Below are 25910 nucleotides of genomic sequence, written 5' to 3'. Positions count from 1 at the left end.
AGAGTCCGATGTGGGGGAGGGGGGTGGCTTTGTAGGCTCCTTTGGGCGTAGTGTAGACCAGGTCCAAAATGTTGTCTCCCCTTGTTGGGAAATCGACATGCTGGTGAAGTTTTGGGAGGACAGTCTTGAGATCGGCATGATTGAAGTCTCCAGCGAGGATGATGAAACCGTCTGGGTGTGCTGTCTGTTGTTCACTGATGGCCTGGTACAGTTCACAAAGTGCCGAATTTCTATCACTGCTGTTGTTGGTGGGAGGGATGTAAACCGCGACCAGCAAAATCGCAGTAAACTCCCTTTAGTGTTCCATGCAGGAGAAGTCTGAGTGTCTCCAAAATCTATTCTTCCTTATTTATTTTTTAATTAATTACGGTGATGATGATTATGTTTGCCTTTTCATATTTGTGATTATTTAATCAGTTCATATAACTTACTGGATGAATATTTATATAATCTTTATATATTTTCTCTCTCAACCAGCCGACCTGACGCACTGTGTGTAAATATATTATCTATGAACTTGAAACAACAATATATCTCACATTAATACATAAATACATCATCATCTTAGATCAAAGCAGCATGTTAACAAATAGGTAAAGAATCCACTGAGTCCCTCAGCTCATGGTTTTACGCACATGCCCGTGCGTAAAACGCGTACACAATGACGGGAAAATTAGTTTAATGCAAACCTTTTTATTGTTGTGAAAATACCCAAATGATACATACGTTTTATATAACATTTTATTTTTACGAGGTGCACAATTTTATACGTGACTGGTATTGTCGCTGCTCCCCACGAAAAAACACTGATGAGGTCATCGTTCTCACAGTCGTTCATTGGAGAGAAGACAGGAAGACTTGGTACACGCAGATCTCTGCTGGTGTCACTATCGTTTGCCTGTCGGACCCTCCATTACATTAGCGGCTGCTGAACAGTACAGCTTCATCTTTCTGTCACATTTTGGATTGAAATATTACGGATCCTTCCAAATGGCGAATCATATCTATCTGCTCTCCTGGAGAAGGTGCGTGTCCGTGTTTCTCTTCCTCTCTGCCATGATGAACACAGCGTCTGCCGTTACTCACTATTCCGTTCCGGAGGAAATGGAGGAAGGTTCCGTTGTCGCCAATTTAGCAGCAGATTTGGGATTAGACATAAAGACGCTTAAGGAAAGAAAAATGCGCATCGACGTAGTCGCCAATAAAAAATTCCTTAATATCAACAAGGAGACGGGAGAGCTGTTTATTCTGGAGAGCATCGATCGAGAGTTTTTGTGTCCACTGAAAACGACAACATACTGCTTCCTCAAAGTAGATGCGACGATTGAAAATCCAGTCCGCATGTTTAATATCGAGGTGGAAATCATGGATATTAATGACAACGCTCCGCATTTTCGACGTGGAACGATGCATTTGGATATTTCTGAATCAAGCTCAGTAGGGGAACGATTTTCACTGAATAACGCTGTAGATCCAGATGTTGGAACTAATTCTGTCAATAATTACCATCTGAGCTCAAGCGAGCATTTCGTGCTTGAAATCCAGACCGGGAGGGATGGGTCTAAGTTTGCTGATTTAATTCTCAAAAGAGCTTTAGACAGAGAGGAGCAGGCGGTTCATAATCTGATCCTCACTGCTGTAGATGGTGGAGTCCCTGCTCGCACAGGTACAGCCAGCATCATTGTGCGTGTGCTTGATGTGAACGACAACGCCCCTTCCTTTGATGAAGACAAATATGTGGTGATTGTGATGGAGAACTCTCCTACTGGAAGCCTCGTGATTAAAATGAACGCTACTGATTTAGATGAAGGTTCAAATTCTGATATAATATATTCCTACAGCTTATATACATCAGAGAGAGCACAGCAGATGTTTACACTGAATCCACAAAATGGTGAAATCAGAGTGAAAGAGATGATAAATTACGAAGATTTAAAGTTTTATGAGCTGGAGGTGATTGCCAGCGACAAAGGGACAAACTCTTTATCAGGACAGTGTAAACTAACAATACAGGTGACAGATATGAATGACAATCACCCAGAAATTTCCATCAAATCATTCAGATCTCCTATTAAGGAGACTGAGCCCACAGACACAGTGATAGCAGTAGTTAGTGTGAGTGATAAGGACTCAGGTGATAATGGAGTGGTTGATCTTCATATTCCTGATAATATGCCTTTTAAACTGAGGGAATCCTCTGATAACTATTATGAGTTAGTGGTGTCAGAGCCATTAGACCGTGAGAAGGTTCCAGAATATGACATCACCTTCACTGTCACAGACAGAGGTTCTCCTCCTTTATCTGATAATGAAACTATGACTTTGGAGCTGCTGGATGTTAATGACAATGTTCCACAGTTTCCTCAGTCATTTTATACTATACGTGTATTGGAGAATAACGCGCCTGGTGCCTTGCTCAGCTCCCTGACGGCGTTTGACCCTGACCTCCATGAAAACCAGTATCTAGTGTATTTCATCATAGAGAAGGAGATAGCCAACACCTCCATGTCCATGCTGTTCTCCATCAACCCAGAGAACGGGAATCTTTACGCACTGAAAACCTTTGACTATGAGATTGAGAAGGAGTTCCTGTTCCACATTGAGGCCAGAGACTCTGGCTCTCCTCCACTCAGCAGTAATGTGACCGTCCACATCGTTATAGTGGACCAGAACGATAACGCTCCTGTGATTGTGTCTCCTTGGCGAGCGCACGGCTCAGTGGTGGAGGAAAAGATCCCCAGATCCACGGATAAAGGCTCTCTGGTTGCCAAGGTGATAGCCTTAGACACAGACTCGGTTCACAACTCCAGGATCACCTACCTGTTTCTGCAGGTGACAGACGCCACCTTATTCAGTCTGGACCAGTACAACGGAGAGATCCGCACTATGAGGATGTTCAGTTACAGAGATCCACGCCACCAAAGACTGGTTGTTGTTGCCAAGGACAATGGGCAGCCTGCTCTGTCTGCTACAGTCACCATCAAACTGTCCACAGTGGAGACTGCTGTGAAGGCCTACTCTGACATGACAGAGGTGCCTCTAGAATATGACATCTTCTCAGACCTCAACCTGTATCTGGTCATCGGTCTGGGCTCTGTGTCATTTCTCCTGCTGATCACCATACTGGTCACCATCGTGCTCAAGTGTCAGACACCCAATCCCAGCAAAGCGGCTCCTCCCAGCAGGAACAGTGTGATCAGCGAGAGGAACTCCACCATCGCAGACTCCACTCTGGTGTCCAACGATGCTTACTGGTACAGTCTGTTTCTGGCTGAGACCAGGAAAGGAAAGATGGTGGTCAGACAGCCTGCGCCAAAGGGCTCCAGATACATCGTGTCCAGTTTACCGAGGAGCACAGGAGTGTCTGAGACTAGTGGCTCTGCAGCTTCTACTCTGCAGGTACTACCTAAACAATAGTTTACATAAACCTTTAGTTTGTTTGGGATGACCACCTAATCCACAACTGACAACTGGAGACATCTGAACATATGGATTTGCAGGTCTTAGCTCTCCCTTGAGCTGCAAATGGAGTTTAATAAAGGCATAACATTTTTTACATATCATCCTGTGGCATATTTGCCACTGCTTACAATTGTTGATTGCGTTAAGACATTAAAATTGACATATTATTTAAAAAATCATGAGAATCTCTTCATCGTTTTGAAAGATGTTGGTTTCTCCAATCTAGTGCTGTAAAAGTCTATTTGTCTTCTTTGAAGTCTTAAAGCTATATGTGCATTTATTCACGTATCTCATTCTTTTTATGCACGTGCTCTCTCTCTCTCTCTCTCTCTCTCTCTCTCTCTCTCTCTCTCTCTCTCTCTCTCTCTCTCTCTCTCTCTCTCTCTCTCTCTCTCTCTCTCTCTCTCTCTCTCTCTCTCTCTCTCTCTCTCTCTCTCTCTCTCTCTCTCTCTCTCTCTCTCTCTCTCTCTATGAGGTGGAAGAAGACAATACTTTGCTTCATTTTCACTTGCAATGCATTTCTTTCAACCGTGTGCTGTGAAGGATAAGTCGTCATACAATTTCTTGCTTTGTGCAGTTCAACATTGATATTGGTATTTCTTTCATAGTTCTACTGGCTGTATCACAACAAACCATGTGATGAATACATAAACACTGTCTCCTTTCATTTTACTGAAATGACCTGACCATTATACTGCTTGTTTCTTTTCTCCTTAAGTACCCTAAATGAGGAAGGTCCACTCTACAGCTGGAGGTATGCTGGAGTCACACTCCCCCACTTCGGATGTCCTTTTATGATTTATCTTATAATAGTTGGACCTGTTTCTTGTGTTTAGATTGTTCCCAGTGGATGTTATTTTTTGTTATTATCCGTTTGTCTTGCCTACTTTTTCTTGTAGAACTTAAGAAGGAGATCACTGGATTGTCATCACATGCAGTGTTTGATTATTTCACGTTGGCTGCACAACCACTAATCAGCCTGATCACCGACGTTATAGTCAGTGCTTTTTTTCAGTACTGTGCAGTTATACTGGGATGTATATACACAGTATATATGCTTTATATACTAATGTTTCTTCCCTTTCTTCAAAACCTTCTCTCCTTAACGCACACAGACATTAGATCATATACTGAATCTGTTCATCTGTGATCCATTTGAGAATAAAGCAAAAGTGGTAATAGAGATTAAATATTATTCAAAAAAATTATATATCTGGATTTTGCTATGATAGACATTTCAGGAATGTGTTGATTTAACTTAAGGGGTTCTATGCATGTGCAACTTGTGTCCATCCCTTACTGACTCATCACTGATTCATATTTTTGAATGTTCTTAAATCGACTGTGTGGTTTTTGGTATAATTTGGTTCCTTAGAACTATAATTGGATTTAGTGGTTAAGTGTTTGAATTCCTGATTGCTGTAGTGTGAATTGTGACCTCATTCTCTGTGCAGGAAAGGTGCAAAGGAAACCATTCACCCATTTATCCCTATAACACACACTCTACCTCACTAATCTATGGAGCACGGTATTCACTGATAGAACCTCTACCTCACCACTACCTGTTGTTGGATCTGACCAATACCCCAAACCCACTGTCTTTCTGCCTGAAGCCCCGTTTCACTGACAGATGTCGGCTGCATGAGATACTTAACAAAGCTGTTGGTGCTGTGATTCTTTCACAACTTTGTCTAATTCTTACTTCTTACCTTACCTCTGGTCGGCAGGAATCGACAACCAGCGGCGCCAGTTCCACGTAAGGCTCCGAACCCCCAGCTGTCTATTTGACTGATGCTTGAAGGACCCCTGGGCAGAGGGAAGGTGAAACTCCTGCACACGAAACCCCCAGTGCACAACTGCCAAACCCATGACTGACCTTAAGTGTGGTCCATATCACATACAGTGCATAATTGTCACGGCCAAACGAATTAAGGTGACTATTGAGCCTGCCCCCCCACAAAAAACACACATACACATACAGACACACACTTCATCGCTCTCGAAGCACATAATAAGCCAATCAACAAATCCTGTCTGTCCATTCAATATGCATGAAGACTGCACGGCTTCCACCATTGTTACACAATCTTCATGCTAAAGTAAGAAAAGGCTTTGTGTGAAGAAGACACTGTACAGAAAATTCCCATCAGTGGATATTCAAAGAACCCACGACATGTGACTGATTGGAGTGAGGACTGAGTGGACGAAGGATTGTTGAAATGCCTTGAAGAGACTGTTTGCCCTCTCTAAAAACAAAGATGCGCTAGATGTTGCATTTCCTTTGCTTTCTCTTGCTCCATAAGTGTGATGATGTGTAATTCAGAAGAGAAACGGCCAACAGCACAACAATTGCCCAAATGTTATAGAAAGCACCATTGTAAGATTTTTAAACGTGGAACAAGGAAATGAGCATTTTGTAAATGTGTATGTGTTGCTTTTAGTAAAGGTTTTTCAACTTGACTCTTGCTTTATATAGAAGCAAAGCTTACAGTACATATGGAGTGTCAAGAGATTCAATTCTTTTTTAGCAGCGCATTAAACGGCAAAGAGTGAGGCCTTTACCTTTCTCTGCCTGTCTTTTGTTCTTGCATGGAATAGGAGCTTTTGCAGCTGTAGGTATCTCATGATTAAGCAATCAATTTTCCAATCGATGATGTTTCAAATCGAGTGGGAGCATTTAAATGGGGCCACAGCAAAGAAAGGCAACAACCCAATGCCTCTCATTGCCTTTTCTTAGTATTTTACCAAGGAGTTACGGCTGGTGAGAATGGGACAATTGTATGAATTTAGACTTTTAAAGGCACAATCCGTGATTTATATGTACATGGAGGACTCAACAAACAGGACTGGTGCCTGCTGATGCTCTCAAATTGATTGACAGGTTCTAACAGAGAGCAGAAAAACTAAATTGAATTTGAAGGTTTCTGGTGCTGTTTATTTACATTAGTAGTGTTTGTAACCACAGCGGTAAACAAGCCTGTTCTTTCAGTTATATCGATAAGTCAAACCCTTACATAACACATGTAAATACAGTATATCCTATTATAAAGATTGTTGAACATATGGTTTATATAAGTACAGTCCAATGTAAATGAAATCAGTATTCTACATTGATTCTGTTGTGTTTAAACGAGTACAAGTGAACACGGTGAGTCTTGCAAACTCTTCCCTATTATTCCTGCATATTATTACAAATACAGCAGTGTACTTTTTTTTTAAACTTAATTCTATAATGTTATGGGATATTAACATCTGACTTTAAGTAACACCGTGTAAACCCAGACCAGAACCTGAGCCAAGGCTTTAATGTTCATTGCAATATTGTACAAATATAGTTGTGATTAATTTTTACTGAATTAAAGATTGTGCTTATTTACAATGTATTATTGATTACTATCTGCAACAACACACAATCGTACATATGGATATGACTTATCTGTATCTGTAACGTTGCCTTTCTTTTTTCTCCTATATTTCCCAATGTTTAATTCTGTAAAGTGTACAAAACCATGGAACTCCAGTGTTTATCAAAGTTATGAGCCAAGCAGTTTGTCTAACAGCAAAATATTCAGATCATGTAGCCTAATCTTTAACATCAGCTCACGTTGCACCCATTGTATAATGTAGTAACATGTCAAAAGGTAGGCATTTAAGTGCTTTTGTACAGTGACTTTGATGGTACAATATGTAGTAACCGCTGTAATGTGAGCATACTAATCTGTGGTGTGGTATGTGTGATATGTTCAATACAAAAACTAAAAATTAACGTGCCTATGTTGTTTTTTTGCGAAATGATGTAATCCTACTTTATGGCAAATGACTTTACATTTTTGTCAGGCATGTCACACAGGCTGGAGAAAACTTCATATGCATTGAAACTCTTAACTGATTAATCTGAATTCCCATACAGATTAATTGACATGCAGTTGAATTAGAATGGTGGGTATTCATTTAGTAAAAGAGACATTGCATATATTTTATAGCAAATAGATGAGTTTGGGCATCAATTTTGAATTAAATCTTAAATATTGGGAAGCACCAAATCAGCAGCAGAAAGTAGTGAGGCCTGGGAACAGCTGTGACAGTGTCTCATCTTTTCTCTGTGATACTGAGCCCGAGGCAGCGTCAGTGTCACACCACCCTCCTTTCTCTCTCTGTGTAAGAAGATGTGTGTATAAGACATCATATTGTTCCGTTTCATTGTACTGCTTTAAGACAAGCTTACATTCTATTCTTCCTCTACTCTGGAATGCAGGTTATGTCTCAAAACATCAAAACAGCTGCCTAGAGGGACGTTCATTGACCCAGACAAATGATTAGATTCGCTATTTGTCTTCGTCACAGTGACACAAACAGGAATTTGTAGCAATATTGACGGATTTGCAAATTATCCCATGCATTACTGGTCCTGTTATGTGCTTTGTGCCCAGTATTCGTGTTCCTAAATGGTTCAGTTCAAATTGCACGCATCATTCTGCTCACCTCCTAAACCACCACTGTAAAATATCTAATTGTTCTATGCTTGCTCTTCACAACCCCACCCACCCCTCTGTGTGTGTGTGTGTGTTTCCCCCCAGGGATATGAGGTCATGTGTGTGTCATTTCTAGCAGTCTAACCAAAATTGCATTATACATGCATGGCCGCCTCAGTGAGGAAGGCTGCTGCTTACACAGGTTTGGTGTTTTGTAACCAGGTTTTGATGTTTTTCTATCAATCTGTAGTGATTTGTGCAGCAAGAGATCACCATTTGACCCTGAATGGATGCTCCCACAGGCTGCCTGACAGCTTCTTTGTTGCACTGGCATAAACTGAAACATGCAGCAAAACTATGGCTTAACACGTCAGTGCAACATGCGGCAAGACACCAGGAGGCCATGCAACCAGCAGTATAAACATCATTTATTAGTACAAGGATCTCTAGGGTCTCTATTGCTATCCATTATTTTCATTACATTGCAAAAAAGAGTAATATTCAATATTCTATATTGATTTTAGAAATGTTATAAAATGATTCCTGTACAGCAGAAATGACTGTGAAGAGGAACACAGCCTCCTTAAATAACAAACAGCAGACTCAGACTATGGGACACTGCAGCAGCCACAGCTCCGGTGCCCCTCCCCCACTTTGCTTCCCTACTTTCTCGCTTTCAGCACCAAGGAGAACGACCTGTCTCGTGGTGCTACGTTGCCATGGTGACGAGCTGTCTGTTGGCTCGGTGCTCTGTGTGCGCTCTGAAGCAGCCTGTAATTTAATATTCCGCCAAGCCCCCACCCACCAACGCCTCACAATGCAGCACCCGCAGTTTACATAAATCAGCTGCGAAATCTGCAACAAACACCGCACCCATCTAACTAATGCAGCTTATATGATGATCATACATGAATCAATGGATCCGCGGGTAGTCTGGTTACTTAAAGTGGAGGCAAGGACGAATAAGTGACGCATTCTGAAATTAGGTCATGGTCGTGCACGCGCATACACGTTTCTGAGTGGGCTCGATCCAAAATCAATACATACGCCTTGGGCTGTAGACAAAGGCAATGTATTACTATTAGTATTTTATCTATTTTTATCATTAGGTGGGTCGTCGGTGTTTATAGTGATTATGATGGCTGCCGTTGTATTTTTCTGTTCACTACTGCTGTTTGACACGGCTGCTGATTACTGCTGCACATGCAGTTTTGAGCCACAAGGTGTCGCTGTTTACTGCCGCAGTCTGGAGCAACAATAGTGGGCTGTGCTAGGAGGTGAGAGAGAGAGAGAGAGAGAGAGAGAGAGAGAGAGAGAGAGAGAGAGAGAGAGACAGAGAGACAGAGAGACAGACAGACAGACAGACAGACAGACATGTTCATTTATACATTCAATTTTCATTTTGGAGTCTGGAAGCAAGAAAAGAAAGACCGTTTTTGAACTTCCCCTTTTTTGTACATAAATGTGAAATTCGTTTTACCCCTGAAAACTTCCTGCGTTGATTTTGCGGTTTTTTTTTTTTTTTTGCCCCGGAAGTTAAATAAGACACCTACCTCTTCAACACCGTCTACGATGGTGTTGCAATGCAGGAACATTGCAACTAAACTTTTAATTTCCTTTCTTTTTCTTAAATAAGGTTATAAAAGTTGAATGTAGTGATCGTATGATTATCTCCCTCCTCTCCTTTTTTGGTTTTGGGTCAATAACGACCAGGTAAAGATGAATAACTTCCGGGGCAAACCAAGAACTACACGCAAATCGACTCGCCGTCAACGGGACGTCAATCATTTTTGAAAACTCGCGCGCGCTGGAGTGAAGATTCACCGGCTCCGTCAACACAGTCAAACTGAATCAGTACGTGTCATTAATATACATATTTCCGTTGATGATACTAAGTTCAATATATACATGAATAAATGTGTATTTGTGCGGTAACAACGTACTTTTTGAATATTTAGGCGCCCTGGCGAATTGTTTACCGTGTTAGCTCGGCACGAACCCTGTTGTTGTTAGCTTAATATTTGCGTTGTTAATGCCGTTGTAACTTCCGGTATGCTAATGCTAAATCACTAATACATGTTTTTCTTTTACGCCACAATGTGCTGCAGGAAGTGAGGATGTATGTTGTTATTAATGGTAAAGCCCCCGGATCTCCTCCATTGGACCCAACCGACCAATACTGCGGGTCCACATCCTGGTTACCCGGCTGCTCCTCTCCCTCTACGGCTGTCAGCTGCTGGATCCACATTCATGTCTCCGTCATACCTGGTTGAAGGTAAGGTGTCTTCTTGTGTCCTATACTGAATGGCTGTGGCAAAAACAGTAACCCAAAATTAGTTTTTACTTTACTTTACTTTACAGTTTGTTTCCTCTGCGTCTTATCAACTTATGGCCTTCAAAATAAACCCCTCTGCTACAAAGTTAGCCAACAGTTAAACAATAAAACAAGCAAATAAGAAGATAAACATGGAATTTGAAAGGTAGTGTTTGTTTATGACCTAAACCTAGACCTTGTAAAGGTGTAACTCACTACCGTAGCCTCAGGAGATCTCACAGTATTCCCACACCTCGCTGCGTCTGATAAACATTGTTTTTTTGTTGTTGTTTGTGTGAATTAAGGTGTTTTCTGGAGGTTATTCTCTTTTTCCTATGAGCTTTGGGAATTTTCCTGATGTTGTGGGTCTGTAAAGCCCTTCGAGACATTGAATGTGATATAGGGCTATAAAATTGACTTGACTTGGTCTGACTTGATTTGTCGTGTATTTTGCGTGATTTAGTTTGTTTAGTTTACATCACTAGTAGGGAATACTTTGAGTGAATGCGACTTAAGTTGCGAAACTAGTTGAAGGGACACATAATGTGCATGAAAACCTACAAATGAAGCATTTTAGAGAGTATATGTTGTGTTGTGCTGGATGGAATTGTTTTGAAAGGCGATTACTCTCCCTGTACTGTACTGGGGGACAAAATGTCCATATTTCTCTCTTCTTGGTGCTGCATGCACATACATGCATACTGTATGATCTTACTATATAATGGAGCGTTTTAGCAGTATTGAATACACTTGTGTTTCCGTATGTTGTGGTCGCTGCGTCACCACACAGTGACAATGGGCGGTGCTGTTACTCTATATATTTCTATACGGGTTATTCTCGTGAGGGGTCGTTTTTTTCAATAATGTTCATTCGGTGACAACCCACAGACGCGTTTGTATCACGCCTCTGTCCAAATGGCAGTTCCAGCAGTCCTGTGTTGTTTTTTTAGATTTATTATTTTGTTAGAATCCTCTGGAATTCTGTCGCGGGATTTATGACTTGTGATTATTTTGAGATTTTTGTTCAACAATGGCGATGAGGCAGATCAAACGACGGTGGCCCGAGATGTGGATTTGTGTGCTCTTCATTTTAAATCATTTCCCCGGATTCACTGCTCAAGTGAGATATTCCATTCAGGAGGAATCAAAGGTAGGAATGACATTTGGAAATGTAGCTAAAGACCTTGGAGTGGATGTCGGAAGACTGACGGAGAGAAATTTTCGCATCGTGTCGGGAACAAAGCAGGATCTCTTTCTGGTCAGCATGAAGGACGGCGCTTTGTTAGTGAATCAGAAAGTGGACAGGGAGGAATTGTGTGGAAAAGCTGCTCCGTGTGTCTTAAATCTGAAAGCAGTGGTAGAAAATCCCTTGGAAATGCACAAAATATTGGTTGAAATACTTGATGTGAATGACAACTCACCGAGATTTCCTGCAGAAAACTACACAATCGATATAATGGAATCCGCTGTGGTCGGCTCTCGCTTTCAGGTGGAAGGAGCACACGATTTGGATGTTGGTTCGAATGCTTTACAGTCATACAAGCTAAGTCAAAATCAGTATTTTCGGCTAGACACAGAGGAATTTGGGGAGGATGGCAAGGTTCCATTCCTGATATTACAGCGGCCCCTGGATAGAGAACACACGGGTGAACACATGTTGGTATTAACTGCTTTAGATGGGGGGAAACCGCCAAAATCTGGCTCTATCAACATCAGTGTTATTGTGTCTGACATAAATGATAACTCACCAGTATGTGATAAACAGAAATATACAGCAGTAATCAAGGAAAACGTACCTGCAGGTACATTCCTGCTCCGTATCAACGCGTCTGACCCAGACGCAGGACTAAATGGTGAGGTTGAATATTCTTTGCGGAGTAAATTCAGAGGACTGTCATCTGAGCCCTTTGACTTGAATAGCAGAACAGGGAAATTGACGGTAAAAGGTGGCCTTGATTTTGAAGAGAAGCAAGTGTACGAGATCAAAGTCCTTGCCGCGGATAAGGGCGCCGTGTCTCTCTCTACGCACTGCAACGTGATAGTCACAGTGGAAGACGTGAACGATAACCCGCCAGAGGTAGAGATCACGTCCCTCACCAGCAGCATCCCCGAGGACGCGCCTCCTGGCACCGTGGTGGCGTTGATGGTTGTGACGGACCTCGATTCGGGTGTAAACGGCCAGGTGGTGTGCACTGTGTCTGGGCACTTACCTTTTGACTTGAGGCAGTCCCCTGATGGACATTCATACTCGCTAGTCACAAAGGAATACCTGGATAAGGAATCCACGCATATGTATGACATTCTGATAACTGCGAGGGATTTAGGAAGCCCCGCCCTCTCATCCACGAAGGTGATTCGTGTAGACGTGCTGGATGTTAATGATAACAGGCCTCTGTTCTCAGAAAGCCCATATACTTTCTATGTAGCTGAAAACAACAAGCCCGGAATTCCGATGTTTTCAGTGAGCGCACACGATGATGACGAAAGTCAAAACGCGGCAGTGACGTACTCGCTCGACCGTAAGACTTGGGGCTCTGCTGTATCCTCCTTTCTGAATATAAACGAGGCCGATGGAGCAGTTATCGCCTTAAAAAGTTTTGACTTTGAAACGATGAAAACCTTCCAGTTCCACGTTGTTGCCACAGATTCTGGATCTCCTCCGCTGAGCAGCAACGTCACAGTGAACGTGTTCATACTGGATCAGAACGACAACCCTCCAGTCATCCTGTATCCACTCAGCTCTAACGGTTCTGCCGAAGGTGTGGAGGAGATTCCCCGCAACGTGAACGCAGCACACTTGGTGACTAAAGTGAGAGCCTATGACGCTGATATAGGATATAACGGCTGGTTACTGTTTTCACTGCAGGAAGTTAGTGACCACAGTCTGTTTGCTTTGGACCGCTACACAGGACAGATCAGAACCCTTCGCTCATTCACAGAGACAGACGAGGCTGAGCATAAACTGGTCATACTGGTGAAAGACAATGGGAACGTTTCTCTTTCAGCAACAGCTACTGTGACTGTCAAGCTTGTGGAGCCCAAAGAGGCTTTTGCAGCTTCAGATGTGAAAAGTTCAGTGGATAAAGGGGAAGATAATTTTGTGTTTTACCTGATGATAACTCTGGGCGCAGTTTCTGTCCTTTTTCTCGTCAGTATCATCGTTTTGATTGCAATGCAATGCTCCAAAACCACAGACTACGCTTCAAAGTATTTACAAGAGACAAACTATGATGGGACTCTGTGTCACAGCATCCAGTACAGATCTGGAGACAGACGGTACATGTTAGTGGGACCCAGGATGAGCATAGGTTCTACTATAGTGCCGGGGAGCAACGCGAACACTCTGGTCCTCCCTGACAGGAGGACACCTGGGGAGGTAAGACAATAATTTTATAAAATGTTCATTGCAAATATTTAATGTGAGTATTTCTGTGTAGTTATGGTGAAGTCCTTTCAACAGAAAACAATACAAGAATGAAACATGCATTTGCGGCGGCTGAACTGATATCACGTTATCGTGAACAGCTCTGCCCTGTATTAGCCTTTTTTTGAAGTTCAATATGTCCATAGCGCTTTCCGTGGTGTGGGATTGTAGTGTTTTTTTTAAGTTGCTGATAAATTGTGGTTGAAGTTTTATTGTGAAAAGATAGTTTTGAGTTTGTGTTTTTGTTTCCCATTCCTCTAAATTGCTTATTTTGCTCGCGCTGCTCTTTTGACGGACGCGGTTGTTAGCTTGGCGCTGTCCGTGGTGCTGAAACATTGTGTGTTTATATTAAGTTCAGTTTGACAATGTTTGAATATTTTGTCATCATTGTCAGTGCATTTAATCACAATGTGCCGATTGTTTTTATGTCATGCTTTTATTTTATATATGCTTCATTTTATTCATAACAATCATACAATAGTTTTGGAGTAATCGTTATATTTGCTGTCTTACCTCATAGCCAGCGAGCGTGTTAGCAGAGAGGAACAGAGATCCAAATGCGCATGTAAAACCGGTTACAAATACTAATAATCTTTTAGAACATGTGTTTATTTTTGATTGCATTAAATTAATCATTCTATTTGTTTGTGATTTTTGTTTTACATTAATGCTGCAATATCTCACATCTGTAGACACAGGGACGATCAGAGTTGCTTGGAAACGGCTAAATATATGGTTAGACGGCATGTGTTCCAATGGAAGGTATGAGCGGTGATTTATTACTATGGATGGAGGATTGTACTCCATGGACCACATGGTGTCAGTGTGCAACTGATAATGATTGTGTACAAGCCCTGCCCATCTCTGGATCATAGCCGTTGGTGCTGATTGAATACACACAGTAGATATTTAGTAAGCTGCTACGGCATTAATATTTCGTCGTGAGGACTCTTTACAATGAATCTATTCAGATTTGTTAGATGTGTACCCGAATGACTTTATTTGCTTCAGAGAACGTCCGCGCCCTTTGCTTCACAATGGAACACGGAGGACAAAGGCGGCGTACGATGTGGTGCGTTGCCGGGATTTTGTTGCTGTGCCTCGGGAAGGAGATCGCGGCTCAGCTAAGGTTTTCTGTCCCAGAAGAATCTAAAGTGGGATCCGTTGTTGGAAATGTCGCAAAGGGTTTCGGGCTTGACATTGCTACTTTGGAAAACAGGCGGTTCCGCATCGTCTCTGGCCCGAATCACGCTTTGTTTCAGTTAAATCAGAACAATGGAATACTATATGTTGGAAAGAATATCGACCGAGAGGAGCTTTGTGAAGGAGTCAGCGTTTGTTTGATAAATCTCAAAATCGTTGTTGAAAATCCTTTGGAAATACATTACGTGAGTGTTGAAATTGTGGATATTAATGACCATTCACCCATTTTTCCAGAGAGTGAGCAACGCTTGGAAATAGCAGAACACATCCCCCCAGGTACGCGTTTTCAAATACATGCAGCTAGAGACCCAGATACTGGAATACAGTCCGTTCGATCATACAGGCTGAGCTCTAACGACTTGTTTGAGATTGAAGTTAGAGACAATGAAGAGGACAAGATACCACTTTTAGTGCTGAAAAAGCCCTTGGATAGGGAGCATAAGGCACAGCATTGTTTAACGTTGACTGCTCTGGATGGGGGCAGTCCTCCGAAATCTGGAAACCTTAATTTAACAGTTATTGTGTTAGATGCAAATGATAATCGCCCTATATTCAGTCAAGATACATATACCGTGACATTATATGAAAATGCCCCCATCGGAACTCTTGTGCTCAGATTAAATGCTACAGATTTGGATGAGGGGTCCAACAGCGAAATTGCTTATACATTTGGAAAAACTCTTAAGAAAAAGGTGCACGACACATTCGAATTAAACAACGTCACAGGTGAGATTCGAGTGAAAGGAAACGTCGACTTTGAAGATACAGAGACTTACAGACTGGATGTTCAAGCTTCTGATAAAGGCCATCTTCCCTGGACGGCAGAAGGCAGAGTTGTAATACAAATGAAAGACGTGAACGATAATAGGCCAGAAATGGACGTCACATCATTATCTAACGAAGTCTCAGAGGATGCACATCCCGGAAGTGTTATCTCTCTGATTAGTGTGACGGACAGAGATTCTGGTGTTAACGGTAAAGTTGTCTGTAAAATCTCCAATAATGTTCCTTTTGATTTGACTGCTTCCATTGAGGAAAACATGTACTCTCTGGTGACAAAGGGACGGTTAGACCGGGAAACTGTGTCACATTATGACATCACTATAACTGCTACTGACCGCGGTGAACCTCCACTTTCCACCGTAAAAACCTTAAGTGTTGATGTGTCAGATGTGAATGATAACAGACCGAAATTTGGTCAGAGTCCTGTAGAACTCTACTTGACAGAAAACAATGTTCCAGGCGCATCAATATTCTCAGTGAGTGCTTTGGACAAGGATCTCAACGATAACGCTGTTATCACATACCATATTGTAAGAGGTGATGGACAACGTGGTGATGTGACATCTTTCCTGAACATAAATTCTGAAAGCGGACACATTTCCGCATTGAAAAACTTTGACTTTGAAACACTGAAAAAATTCCAGTTCCACGTCGTTGCCACAGATTCTGGATCTCCTCCACTAAGCAGTAACGTAACAGTGAACGTGTTTATTCTGGATCAGAACGACAACCCTCCAGTCATCCTGTATCCACTCAGCTCTAACGGTTCTGCTGAAGGTGTGGAGGAGATTCCCCGCAATGTGAACGCAGGACACTTGGTGACTAAAGTGAGAGCCTATGACGCTGATATAGGATATAACGGCTGGTTACTGTTTTCACTGCAGGAAGTTAGTGACCACAGTCTGTTTGCTTTGGACCGCTACACAGGACGGATCAGAACCCTTCGCTCATTCACAGAGACAGACGAGGCGGAGCATAAACTGGTCATACTGGTGAAAGACAATGGGAACGTTTCTCTCTCAGCAACAGCTACTGTGACTGTCAAGCTTGTGGAGCCCAAAGAGGCTTTTGCAGCTTCAGATGTGAAAAGTTCAGTCAAAGATGATAAGGAGAATAATGTGACTTTTTATCTGATGATAACTTTGGGCGCAGTTTCTGTTCTTTTCCTCGTCAGTATCATCGTGTTGATTGCAATGCAGTGCTCCAAATCCACAGACTATGCTTCAAAGTACTTACAAGAGACAAACTATGATGGGACTCTGTGTCACAGCATCCAGTACCGATCTGGAGACAGACGGTACATGTTAGTGGGACCCAGGATGAGTATAGGTTCGACAATAGTGCCGGGGAGCAACGCGAACACTCTGGTGCTCCCTGACAGGAGGACACCTGGGGAGGTAAGACAATAATTTATCAAAATGTTCATAGCAAATATTTAATGTGAGTATTTCTATGTAGTTGTGTTGAAGTCATTTCAACAGAAAACAATACAAGAATGAAAAATGCATTTTTGTCGTTTTCGTTAAAAGCTCTGCCCTGTATTAGCCTGTTTTGAAATTCAATATGTCCACGGCGCTGTCCGTGGTGTTGGATTGTAGTGTTTTTTTTTAAGTTGATGGTAAATCGTGGTGGAAGTTTTGTTGTTAAAAGATATTTTTTACATACAATCTTCTTTGTCTGGTTGTTTTGATGTGCTGAAGCCACACGGTGTCAGTGTCATATCAGGCTAAATAGTGACGCTTAGGCCCTGCCCCTCAGTCTGTGTCCGACTGAAAATACGGTAACAACGGTGCTGATGGTGTAATGTTGCGATAGATCACATGAATAATCAAACCGTACTGCTGCAGCACACGTTTGGCTGAGAGGATATTTTGTTTCGTACGGACCCTTGTACGGATATATTTTGAATGCATTGAGAGGATGGCAGTCGGAGAACAAAGAAGAAGAACCGAGTGCCGGTGGGTCGCCCTGCGTCTTTCTGTGCTGCTCTGCTGCCTGGAGCAGGTTTCAACCCAGATCAAATATTCTATTCCAGAGGAATTAAAAGTGGGATCGGTTGTTGGAAATGTCGCCAAGGATCTTGGTCTGGATATCGGTTCGCTTGGGGAAAGACGGTTTCGTATTGTTTCAGGCCCTCAGGATGGTCATTTTGAAGCTAATCAGAACAATGGAGTTTTGCATGTGCGTAAAAATATTGACCGAGAGGAGCTTTGTGAGAGCACGACGCCGTGTTTAATAAACCTGAAAATGGTAGTGGAGAACCCTATGGAAATTCACTATGTGGTCGTGGAAATCATAGACGTAAATGATAATTCTCCCAATTTTCCAGAGGAAGAAAGATTAATGGAAATTTCTGAGTCCACATCTCCTGGCAAGCGCTTCCAATTACCAGCTGCTCGCGACCCAGACGTTGTCGTCAACACTGTACGTGTGTATAAATTAAATCATAACGAATATTTTAGCATACAGATTAGAGACAGGGGAGATGACAAGATACCTTTCTTGGTTCTGCAAAAGTCCCTTGATCGGGAAAAGCAGTCGGAGCACAAACTGGTTCTGACAGCATTTGATGGTGGGAATCCACCGAGATCAGGGAGTCTGAATGTCACCGTTACCGTCCTCGATTCAAACGACAACCACCCTGTATTTAGCCAAGAAGTATATACCGTGACGATACCCGAAAATGTCGATGCTGAAACAAGTGTGGTTATGGTTAAAGCAACGGATGAGGATGATGGTGTGAATGGAGATATCGAATATTTTTTCGGTGGTGAACTTGAGCCCAAAATATATGACACGTTTAGCTTAAATAAAGACACGGGTGAAATTCGAGTTGAGGGTGACATTGATTTCGAAAATGTGGACATTTTCAAATTAGACGTCCATGCCACCGACAAAGGGACACCTCCAATGTCTACGGACTGTAGGGTGATCATCAAAGTGATTGACGTGAATGACAACATGCCAGAAATTGAGGTGACATCTCTGTCCAGCACCATAGCTGAAGATTCAAAACTCGGCACGGTCGTTTCTTTGATCAGCGTCACGGACAAAGACGCTGGTTTGAACGGTAAAGTCACTTGTAGTCTCTCTGGAAACGTACCGTTCGATTTGAAACCATCCCTCCAAGATAACATGTACTCTTTAGTTGTGAAACAGCGCTTGGATAGAGAATCAGATTCGCGATATGACGTCACGATAATAGCTATTGATTACGGTGAGCCTCCTCTGTCCTCATTCAAAACCCTGAGCATTGAGATAGCAGACATAAACGATAACATTCCCCAGTTCTTGCATAATCCAGTTGAACTGTACCTCTTAGAAAACAACGAACCCGGAAAAGCTATTGTTTCCATAACAGCTGCAGACAAAGACCTGAATGAAAATGCGGCGATAACTTATCATGTAGTGAGAGAGGAAGCGAGTCGAGTTAAAATGGCTGCGTTTTTAAACATCAACTCAGATAATGGGGAGATTTCTGCTCTGAAGAGTTTTGACTTTGAAACACTGAAAACATTCCAGTTCCACGTTGTTGCCACAGATTCTGGTTCTCATCCGCTGAGCAGCAACGTCACAGTGAACGTGTTCATTCTGGATCAGAACGACAACCCTCCAGTCATCCTGTATCCACTCAGCTCTAACGGTTCTGCTGAAGGTGTGGAGGAGATTCCCCGCAACGTGAACGCAGGACACTTGGTGACTAAAGTGAGAGCCTATGACGCTGATATAGGATATAACGGCTGGTTACTGTTTTCACTGCAGGAAGTTAGTGACCACAGTCTGTTTGCTTTGGACCGCTACACAGGACGGATCAGAACCCTTCGCTCATTCACAGAGACAGACGAGGCTGAGCATAAACTGGTCATACTGGTGAAAGACAATGGGAACGTTTCTCTCTCAGCAACAGCTACCGTGACTGTCAAGCTCGTGGAGCCCAAAGAGGCTTTTGCAGCTTCAGATGTGAAAAGTTCAGTCAAAGATGAAGATGAGAGTAATGTAACTTTTTATCTGATGATAACTTTGGGCGCAGTTTCTGTTCTTTTCCTCGTCAGTATCATCGTGTTGATTGCAATGCAGTGCTCCAAATCCACAGACTATGCTGCAAAGTATTTACAAGAGACAAACTATGATGGGACTCTGTGTCACAGCATCCAGTACAGATCTGGAGACAGGCGGTACATGTTAGTGGGACCCAGGATGAGTATAGGTTCTACTATAGTGCCGGGGAGCAACGCGAACACTCTGGTGCTCCCTGACAGGAGACAAGCGCTTGCAGAGGTAAGAGTGACTTTTTACTGTGGCATCAAACATCTCTTCAAAATGAAATGTCTAGTAAGTCATTAAACATTGTTTCATATTAATTGTTGTATGATGTAACCATGATTTTCCGGATCAGGATTTTGGTGTCATTGATAATTCAGTCTTTCGGTTTGTAACAGGTCTTGACAGTTTGCACATATTCTAAAACGTTGATATTACTTAACATTTAGTTGTGAGACTGTTTTCAATGATATACATTTCCGTTTGCTTTAGAGGCCCCAGTCTGTTCATGGTAGCTTTTTAAGATCTGGCCACTTGGCGTCATCGTGACACAGATTATAGTAGCAGACAGTGTTTACGCCCTGCCCCTCAGTGAGATTGTAAGGCTGCTAAGAGTGAGATACCGGCCGTTCTTAAAAAGGAGACATGGATTGATCTGCGTTATTCTGCTGTGAGGACTGTGTGTTTGTTTTAATCTCGTGATTGGACTAAAGGACCATCTGCTTTTGATTTGGACTGTGGAACTGGAATAACGGTGTTACAATGAGTGACGGAAGACAAAGGCGAAAGCTGACGTGCTGGGTCGTACGGCTATTCTCTCTGGCGCTGTTCTCTCAGCACCGGGCTTCGGCTCAGATTAGATACTCGATACCAGAAGAGGGAAAAGTGGGCTCTGTTGTGGGAAACGCCGCCAAGGACCTAGGCCTGGATGTCAGTATGTTGGCCCAGAGGCGGTTTCGTATTGTGTCCGGTTCGAAGGAAGATCTGTTTGAGGTAAAGCAGAACAATGGAGATTTGCTCGTGCACAAAACCATCGATAGAGAAGTGATCTGCGACGCAAACAGTGCTTGTTTGATAAATCTTAAAATTGTCGTTGAAAATCCTCTGGAGATTCATTACGTTAGTGTTGAAATCACGGATGTGAACGATCATGCCCCCGTCTTTCCAGAAAAGCACCAGCATTTTGAAATAGCGGAGCAAACAATGCTTGGGAAGCGTTTCCAGATACAAGCAGCACGGGATCCAGATTTAGGGAAAAATTCGGTTCGACTCTATAAATTAAGTCAAAATGATCATTTTGACATTGAAACGAGAGAGGATGAATATAAGAAACCTTTTTTGGTGTTGAGAAAACCGCTAGATAGGGAATTCAAATCCTCTCACAACCTAATTGTTACTGCAAGTGATGGAGGTAATCCACAGAAATCAGGTACATTAAACATCACTGTGAACGTGCTGGACTCCAATGATAATCGTCCAGTGTGTAGCCAGGATACATACACAGTAAGCCTGCATGAAAATGTCCCTGCTGGCACAGTTGCTGTTCGATTGAACGCAACTGACTTGGATGAAGGTTCTAATAGCGAATTGGAGTTTTCACTAGATAAAACTGTTAAAAGTAGTGTCTTTGATTTAGATACGGTTAGTGGTGAGATCCGGGTGAAAGGCGACGTAGATTTCGAAGAGACAGACATTTACAGACTAGATGTGCAAGTGTCTGATAGAGGACAGCCCCCCTTAACGGAAGATTGTAGAGTCATCATTAAAATCATAGATATGAACGATAATCAGCCTGAGATAGACGTGACATCCCTTTCTGGTGTAGTTGCTGAGAACGCCAAACCAGGAACGGTGATCTCTCTTATTAGTGTTACTGATAAAGACTCCGGTATGAATGGAAAAGTGATTTGCAGTCTGAAAGGAAATGTTCCATTTGAGTTAAAGCCCTCATTCCAGGAAAACATGTACTCGTTAGTGACGAAAAAGAGTTTAGATAGGGAGTCCCTATCATATTATGATATCACAATATCAGCGACTGACTGTGGCCAACCTCCCTTATCATCTGAAAAAACTCTAAATATTCAGGTGTCAGATATAAATGACAACGCCCCCAAATTCCCACATAACCCAGTTAGCCTTTATATGGTGGAGAATAATCCAACGGGCATGGCTATATTCAGCGTTAGAGCCTTGGATATCGATTTGGATGAAAATGCAGCAATATCGTATTATTTACTCAGAGATGATGTCACAAGAAACGAAATGACAAATTTCCTCAACGTTAAAACTGAAACGGGTGAAATCTATGCGTTAAAAACCTTCGATTATGAAACAGTGAAAACTTTCCAATTCAAAGTTGTTGCCACAGATTCTGGATCTCCTCCGCTGAGCAGCAACGTCACAGTGAACGTGTTCATTCTGGATCAGAACGACAACCCTCCAGTCATCCTGTATCCACTCAGCTCTAACGGTTCTGCTGAAGGTGTGGAGGAGATTCCCCGCAACGTGAACGCAGGACACTTGGTGACTAAAGTGAGAGCCTATGACGCTGATATAGGATATAACGGCTGGTTACTGTTTTCACTGCAGGAAGTTAGTGACCACAGTCTGTTTGCTTTGGACCGCTACACAGGACGGATCAGAACCCTTCGCTCATTCACAGAGACAGACGAGGCTGAGCATAAACTGGTCATACTGGTGAAAGACAACGGGAACGTTTCACTCTCAGCAACAGCTACTGTGACTGTCAAGCTTGTGGAGCCCAAAGAGGCTTTTGCAGCTTCAGATGTGAAAAGTTCAGTCAAAGATGATGAGGAGAGTGATGTGACTTTTTATCTGATGATAACTTTGGGAGCAGTTTCTGTTCTTTTCCTCGTCAGTATCATCGTGTTGATTGCAATGCAGTGCTCCAAATCCACAGACTATGCTTCAAAGTATTTACAAGAGACAAACTATGATGGGACTCTGTGTCACAGCATCCAGTACAGATCTGGAGACAGACGGTACATGTTAGTGGGACCCAGGATGAGTATAGGTTCTACTATAGTGCCGGGGAGCAACGCGAACACTCTGGTGCTCCCTGACAGGAGGACATCTGCAGAGGTAAGATGTGTTTCGTGATGTTTCTTTAAGTGGCTTGTTTCCTTGCTAGCGCATGGTTTCCATAGCAATTTTATGTCCACATTTGTGCTGCAAGTGAAATTGCGGTGCTGACTTAAGTGTTTCACGAGTTTCAATTGCACAATATTATTTCCTATTGGTTCTGTCTTTATTTCATGTACGAAATCCACTGGGTGTCACTGTTACAGTGGGAGGTTGGCCTTTATAAGAGACTCTTCCTCCTCCACTGCTCGTTTGTTTGCAATGCGGGACGGCAAAGCACAACACAATACGTGATTTGGATATATGCGTTTCATATATAAACAAGGATTACTGAGTTTATATTCGCACCGCTGGATGTATTTTAATTGGATCGTATTGGTGGATACGTTTTTCATGATTTGACAAAGGAGTAGAAGGACAAAGAGGCAGGATGACGTCTTGTTCGCTTCCGCTGCTTTTGTATCTGCTGGTTTGCTTCTACGAGCGGATTTCGGCTCAAATAAAATACTCCACACCAGAAGAAGTAAAAGTGGGCTCTGTTGTCGGAAACGTCGCCAGAGATTTGGGCCTGGACGTTAGTACCTTGATGAACAGGCGGTTTCGTATTGTGTCCGGAGCTCAGGATGCGCTATTTGAGGTGAACCCGAACAATGGGGTTTTGTATGTGCATAAGAAAGTCGACCGTGAAGCGCTGTGCGATAACAGTGCTGCTTGTTTAGTAGATCTGAAAATTGTTGTCGAGAATCCACTTGAAATTCATTATGTGAGTGTGGAAATAACAGATTCAAATGACCATGTACCAACATTTATCGAGAAAGAAAAGGTGATAGAAATAGCTGAAAACACTATGCCGGGCGCGCGGTTTCAGTTACCAGGGGCTCGTGATCCAGATGCTGGATTAAATTCAGTTCAGCGCTATAAACTTAGTCAAAATGAAAACTTTCAGCTTGAAATTCGGGACAGAGGAGAGGATAAAATTCCCTTCTTAGTGTTACAGAGACATTTGGACAGAGAACAGAAGATGAATCATAGCCTGATTCTAACAGCTGTAGATGGAGGGACACCACAAAAATCTGCTAATCTTAATCTTACCATAAAGGTTTTAGATATTAATGATAATAGACCTGTATTTTCTAATGAGGTTTATTCTGTCATGTTAAAAGAAAATGCTGCTGTGGGCACTATTGTAATAAAGGTCCAAGCAACGGATCTAGACGAGGGAACTAATGGGGATGTCGAGTATTCCTTCGGGGATGACCATCATTTGAAGGTGTTAGAATTATTCAGTTTAGACAAAATAACAGGAGAAATTAGAGTTAATGGACAAATCGACTATGAGACTGCTGATGTTTTTAAGATAGATGTCCAGGCCTCTGATAAAGGTACGCCGCCCATGACAACAGATTGTAGAGTTATAATAAAGATACAGGATATCAATGATAATAAACCAGAGATTGAGGTGACATCGATTTCAAACACGGTTGCAGAGGATTCAAAAAAAGGGACTGTGATTTCTCTCATTAGCATTAAAGACAGTGATTCTGGCTTAAATGGAAAAGTCATATGCAGTCTCACTGAAAATGTACCATTTGATTTAAAACCCTCATTTAAAGACAACATGTATTCATTAGTGACGAAAGAGGCGTTGGACCGTGAAAAGGTGCCACAATATAATATCTCAATTACAGCTACTGACTGCGGGGAGCCTCCTCTCTCCATGTCCAAAAGCTTCACAATTCAAGTGTCAGATGTCAATGATAACGCTCCAGAGTTCTCCCATAGTCCACTGGAATTATATTTGACAGAAAATAATGCCCCTGGTGCATCAATATTTTCTGTGAGTGCATATGACAAAGACTTGGGAGAAAACGCTGTGGTTTCATATCATATAATTAGGGGGGTCGGGGGTCATAATGATATGGCATCATTCCTGAACATCAATTCAGACAATGGACAAATATCTGCGCTAAAAGGTTTTGACTTTGAAACACTGAAAACCTTCCAGTTCCACGTTGCTGCCACAGATTCTGGTTCTCCTCCACTAAGCAGCAACGTCACAGTTAACGTGTTCATTCTGGATCAGAACGACAACCCTCCAGTCATCCTGTATCCACTCAGCTCTAACGGTTCTGCTGAAGGTGTGGAGGAGATTCCCCGCAACGTGAACGCAGGACACTTGGTGACTAAAGTGAGAGCCTATGACGCTGATATAGGATATAACGGCTGGTTACTGTTTTCACTGCAGGAAGTTAGTGACCACAGTCTGTTTGCTTTGGACCGCTACACAGGACAGATCAGAACCCTTCGCTCATTCACAGAGACAGACGAGGCTGAGCATAAACTGGTCATAATGGTGAAAGACAATGGGAACGTTTCTCTCTCAGCAACAGCTACTGTGACTGTCAAGCTTGTGGAGCCCAAAGAGGCTTTTGCAGCTTCAGATGTGAAAAGTTCAGTCAAAGATGATGAGGAGAGTAATGTGACTTTTTATCTGATGATAACTTTGGGTGCAGTTTCTGTTCTTTTCCTCGTCAGTATCATCGTGTTGATTGCAATGCAGTGCTCCAAATCCACAGACTATGCTGCAAAGTATTTACAAGAGACAAACTATGATGGGACTCTGTGTCACAGCATCCAGTATAGATCTGGAGACAGACGGTACATGTTAGTGGGACCCAGGATGAGTATAGGTTCTACTATAGTGCCGGGGAGCAACGCGAACACTCTGGTGCTCCCTGACAGGAGGACATCTGCAGAGGTAAGATGAAAAACAAATTGAAATTCTATGTTTTTTCCTTTTCTTTGCTGCACATTGTCTTTTTAACGTTTCTCTAAAGCTTCCTTGGTGTTTTGGCGGAATTCCAAGTGACCTCTATATCTTTGTTGTGTTCCCTTTGACATGACCATAAGTGTTTGGCTGGCTGTATTCGCTGTCCGTGGTGCTGAAATGTTTTCGCGTTTGTGTTCAAGCTGAAGATGACATGTAACTGATGGAAAGTGGAATCATAGTTGGTGTGCCTGTGTGTGTGTGTGTGTGTGTGTGTGTGTGTGTGTGTGTGTGTGTGTGTGTGTGTGCGCGCGTGTGCGTGTGTGTGTGAGTGAGTGAGAG

The 25910-nt window shown here is 42.5% G+C and overlaps 6 protein-coding genes across 6 annotated transcripts; all 6 read left to right on the top strand.

Moving 5' to 3' along the window:
* Window positions 1–990: 990 nt before the first annotated feature.
* LOC143011868 (protocadherin alpha-C2-like) lies at window positions 991–3417 on the top strand. The gene has a single exon (XM_076164871.1). The coding sequence runs from the start codon at window positions 991–993 to the stop codon at window positions 3415–3417; it is 2427 nt and encodes an 808-aa protein (XP_076020986.1).
* A 7861-nt stretch (window positions 3418–11278) lies between these two features.
* Window positions 11279–13636, top strand: LOC143011867 (protocadherin alpha-7-like). The gene has a single exon (XM_076164870.1). The coding sequence runs from the start codon at window positions 11279–11281 to the stop codon at window positions 13634–13636; it is 2358 nt and encodes a 785-aa protein (XP_076020985.1).
* Window positions 13637–14664: 1028 nt separating this feature from the next.
* On the top strand, window positions 14665–17067 carry LOC143011866 (protocadherin alpha-13-like). Its single transcript, XM_076164868.1, has one exon. It carries the CDS (start codon window positions 14665–14667, stop codon window positions 17065–17067), a length of 2403 nt encoding a protein of 800 aa, XP_076020983.1.
* A 511-nt stretch (window positions 17068–17578) lies between these two features.
* Window positions 17579–20123, top strand: LOC143011865 (protocadherin alpha-8-like). Its single transcript, XM_076164867.1, has 2 exons — window positions 17579–19936; window positions 20055–20123. Exons 1-2 carry the CDS (start codon window positions 17579–17581, stop codon window positions 20121–20123), a joined length of 2427 nt encoding a protein of 808 aa, XP_076020982.1.
* A 338-nt stretch (window positions 20124–20461) lies between these two features.
* LOC143011864 (protocadherin alpha-2-like) lies at window positions 20462–22819 on the top strand. Its single transcript, XM_076164866.1, has one exon. It carries the CDS (start codon window positions 20462–20464, stop codon window positions 22817–22819), a length of 2358 nt encoding a protein of 785 aa, XP_076020981.1.
* A 243-nt stretch (window positions 22820–23062) lies between these two features.
* LOC143011863 (protocadherin alpha-8-like) lies at window positions 23063–25792 on the top strand. Its single transcript, XM_076164865.1, has 3 exons — window positions 23063–23072; window positions 23209–25559; window positions 25772–25792. Exons 1-3 carry the CDS (start codon window positions 23063–23065, stop codon window positions 25790–25792), a joined length of 2382 nt encoding a protein of 793 aa, XP_076020980.1.
* Window positions 25793–25910: the final 118 nt, after the last annotated feature.

Source organism: Genypterus blacodes, unplaced genomic scaffold (assembly GCF_046128005.1).
Source record: "Genypterus blacodes isolate CSIRO-AG114 ecotype Tasmania unplaced genomic scaffold, CSIRO-AGI_Gbla_v1 ptg000139l_1, whole genome shotgun sequence".
Classification (NCBI taxonomy): Eukaryota; Metazoa; Chordata; class Actinopteri; order Ophidiiformes; family Ophidiidae; genus Genypterus; species Genypterus blacodes.
The sequence above is the reverse complement of the archived record's forward strand: the minus strand, read 5'-3'. Positions and strand labels throughout refer to the sequence as shown.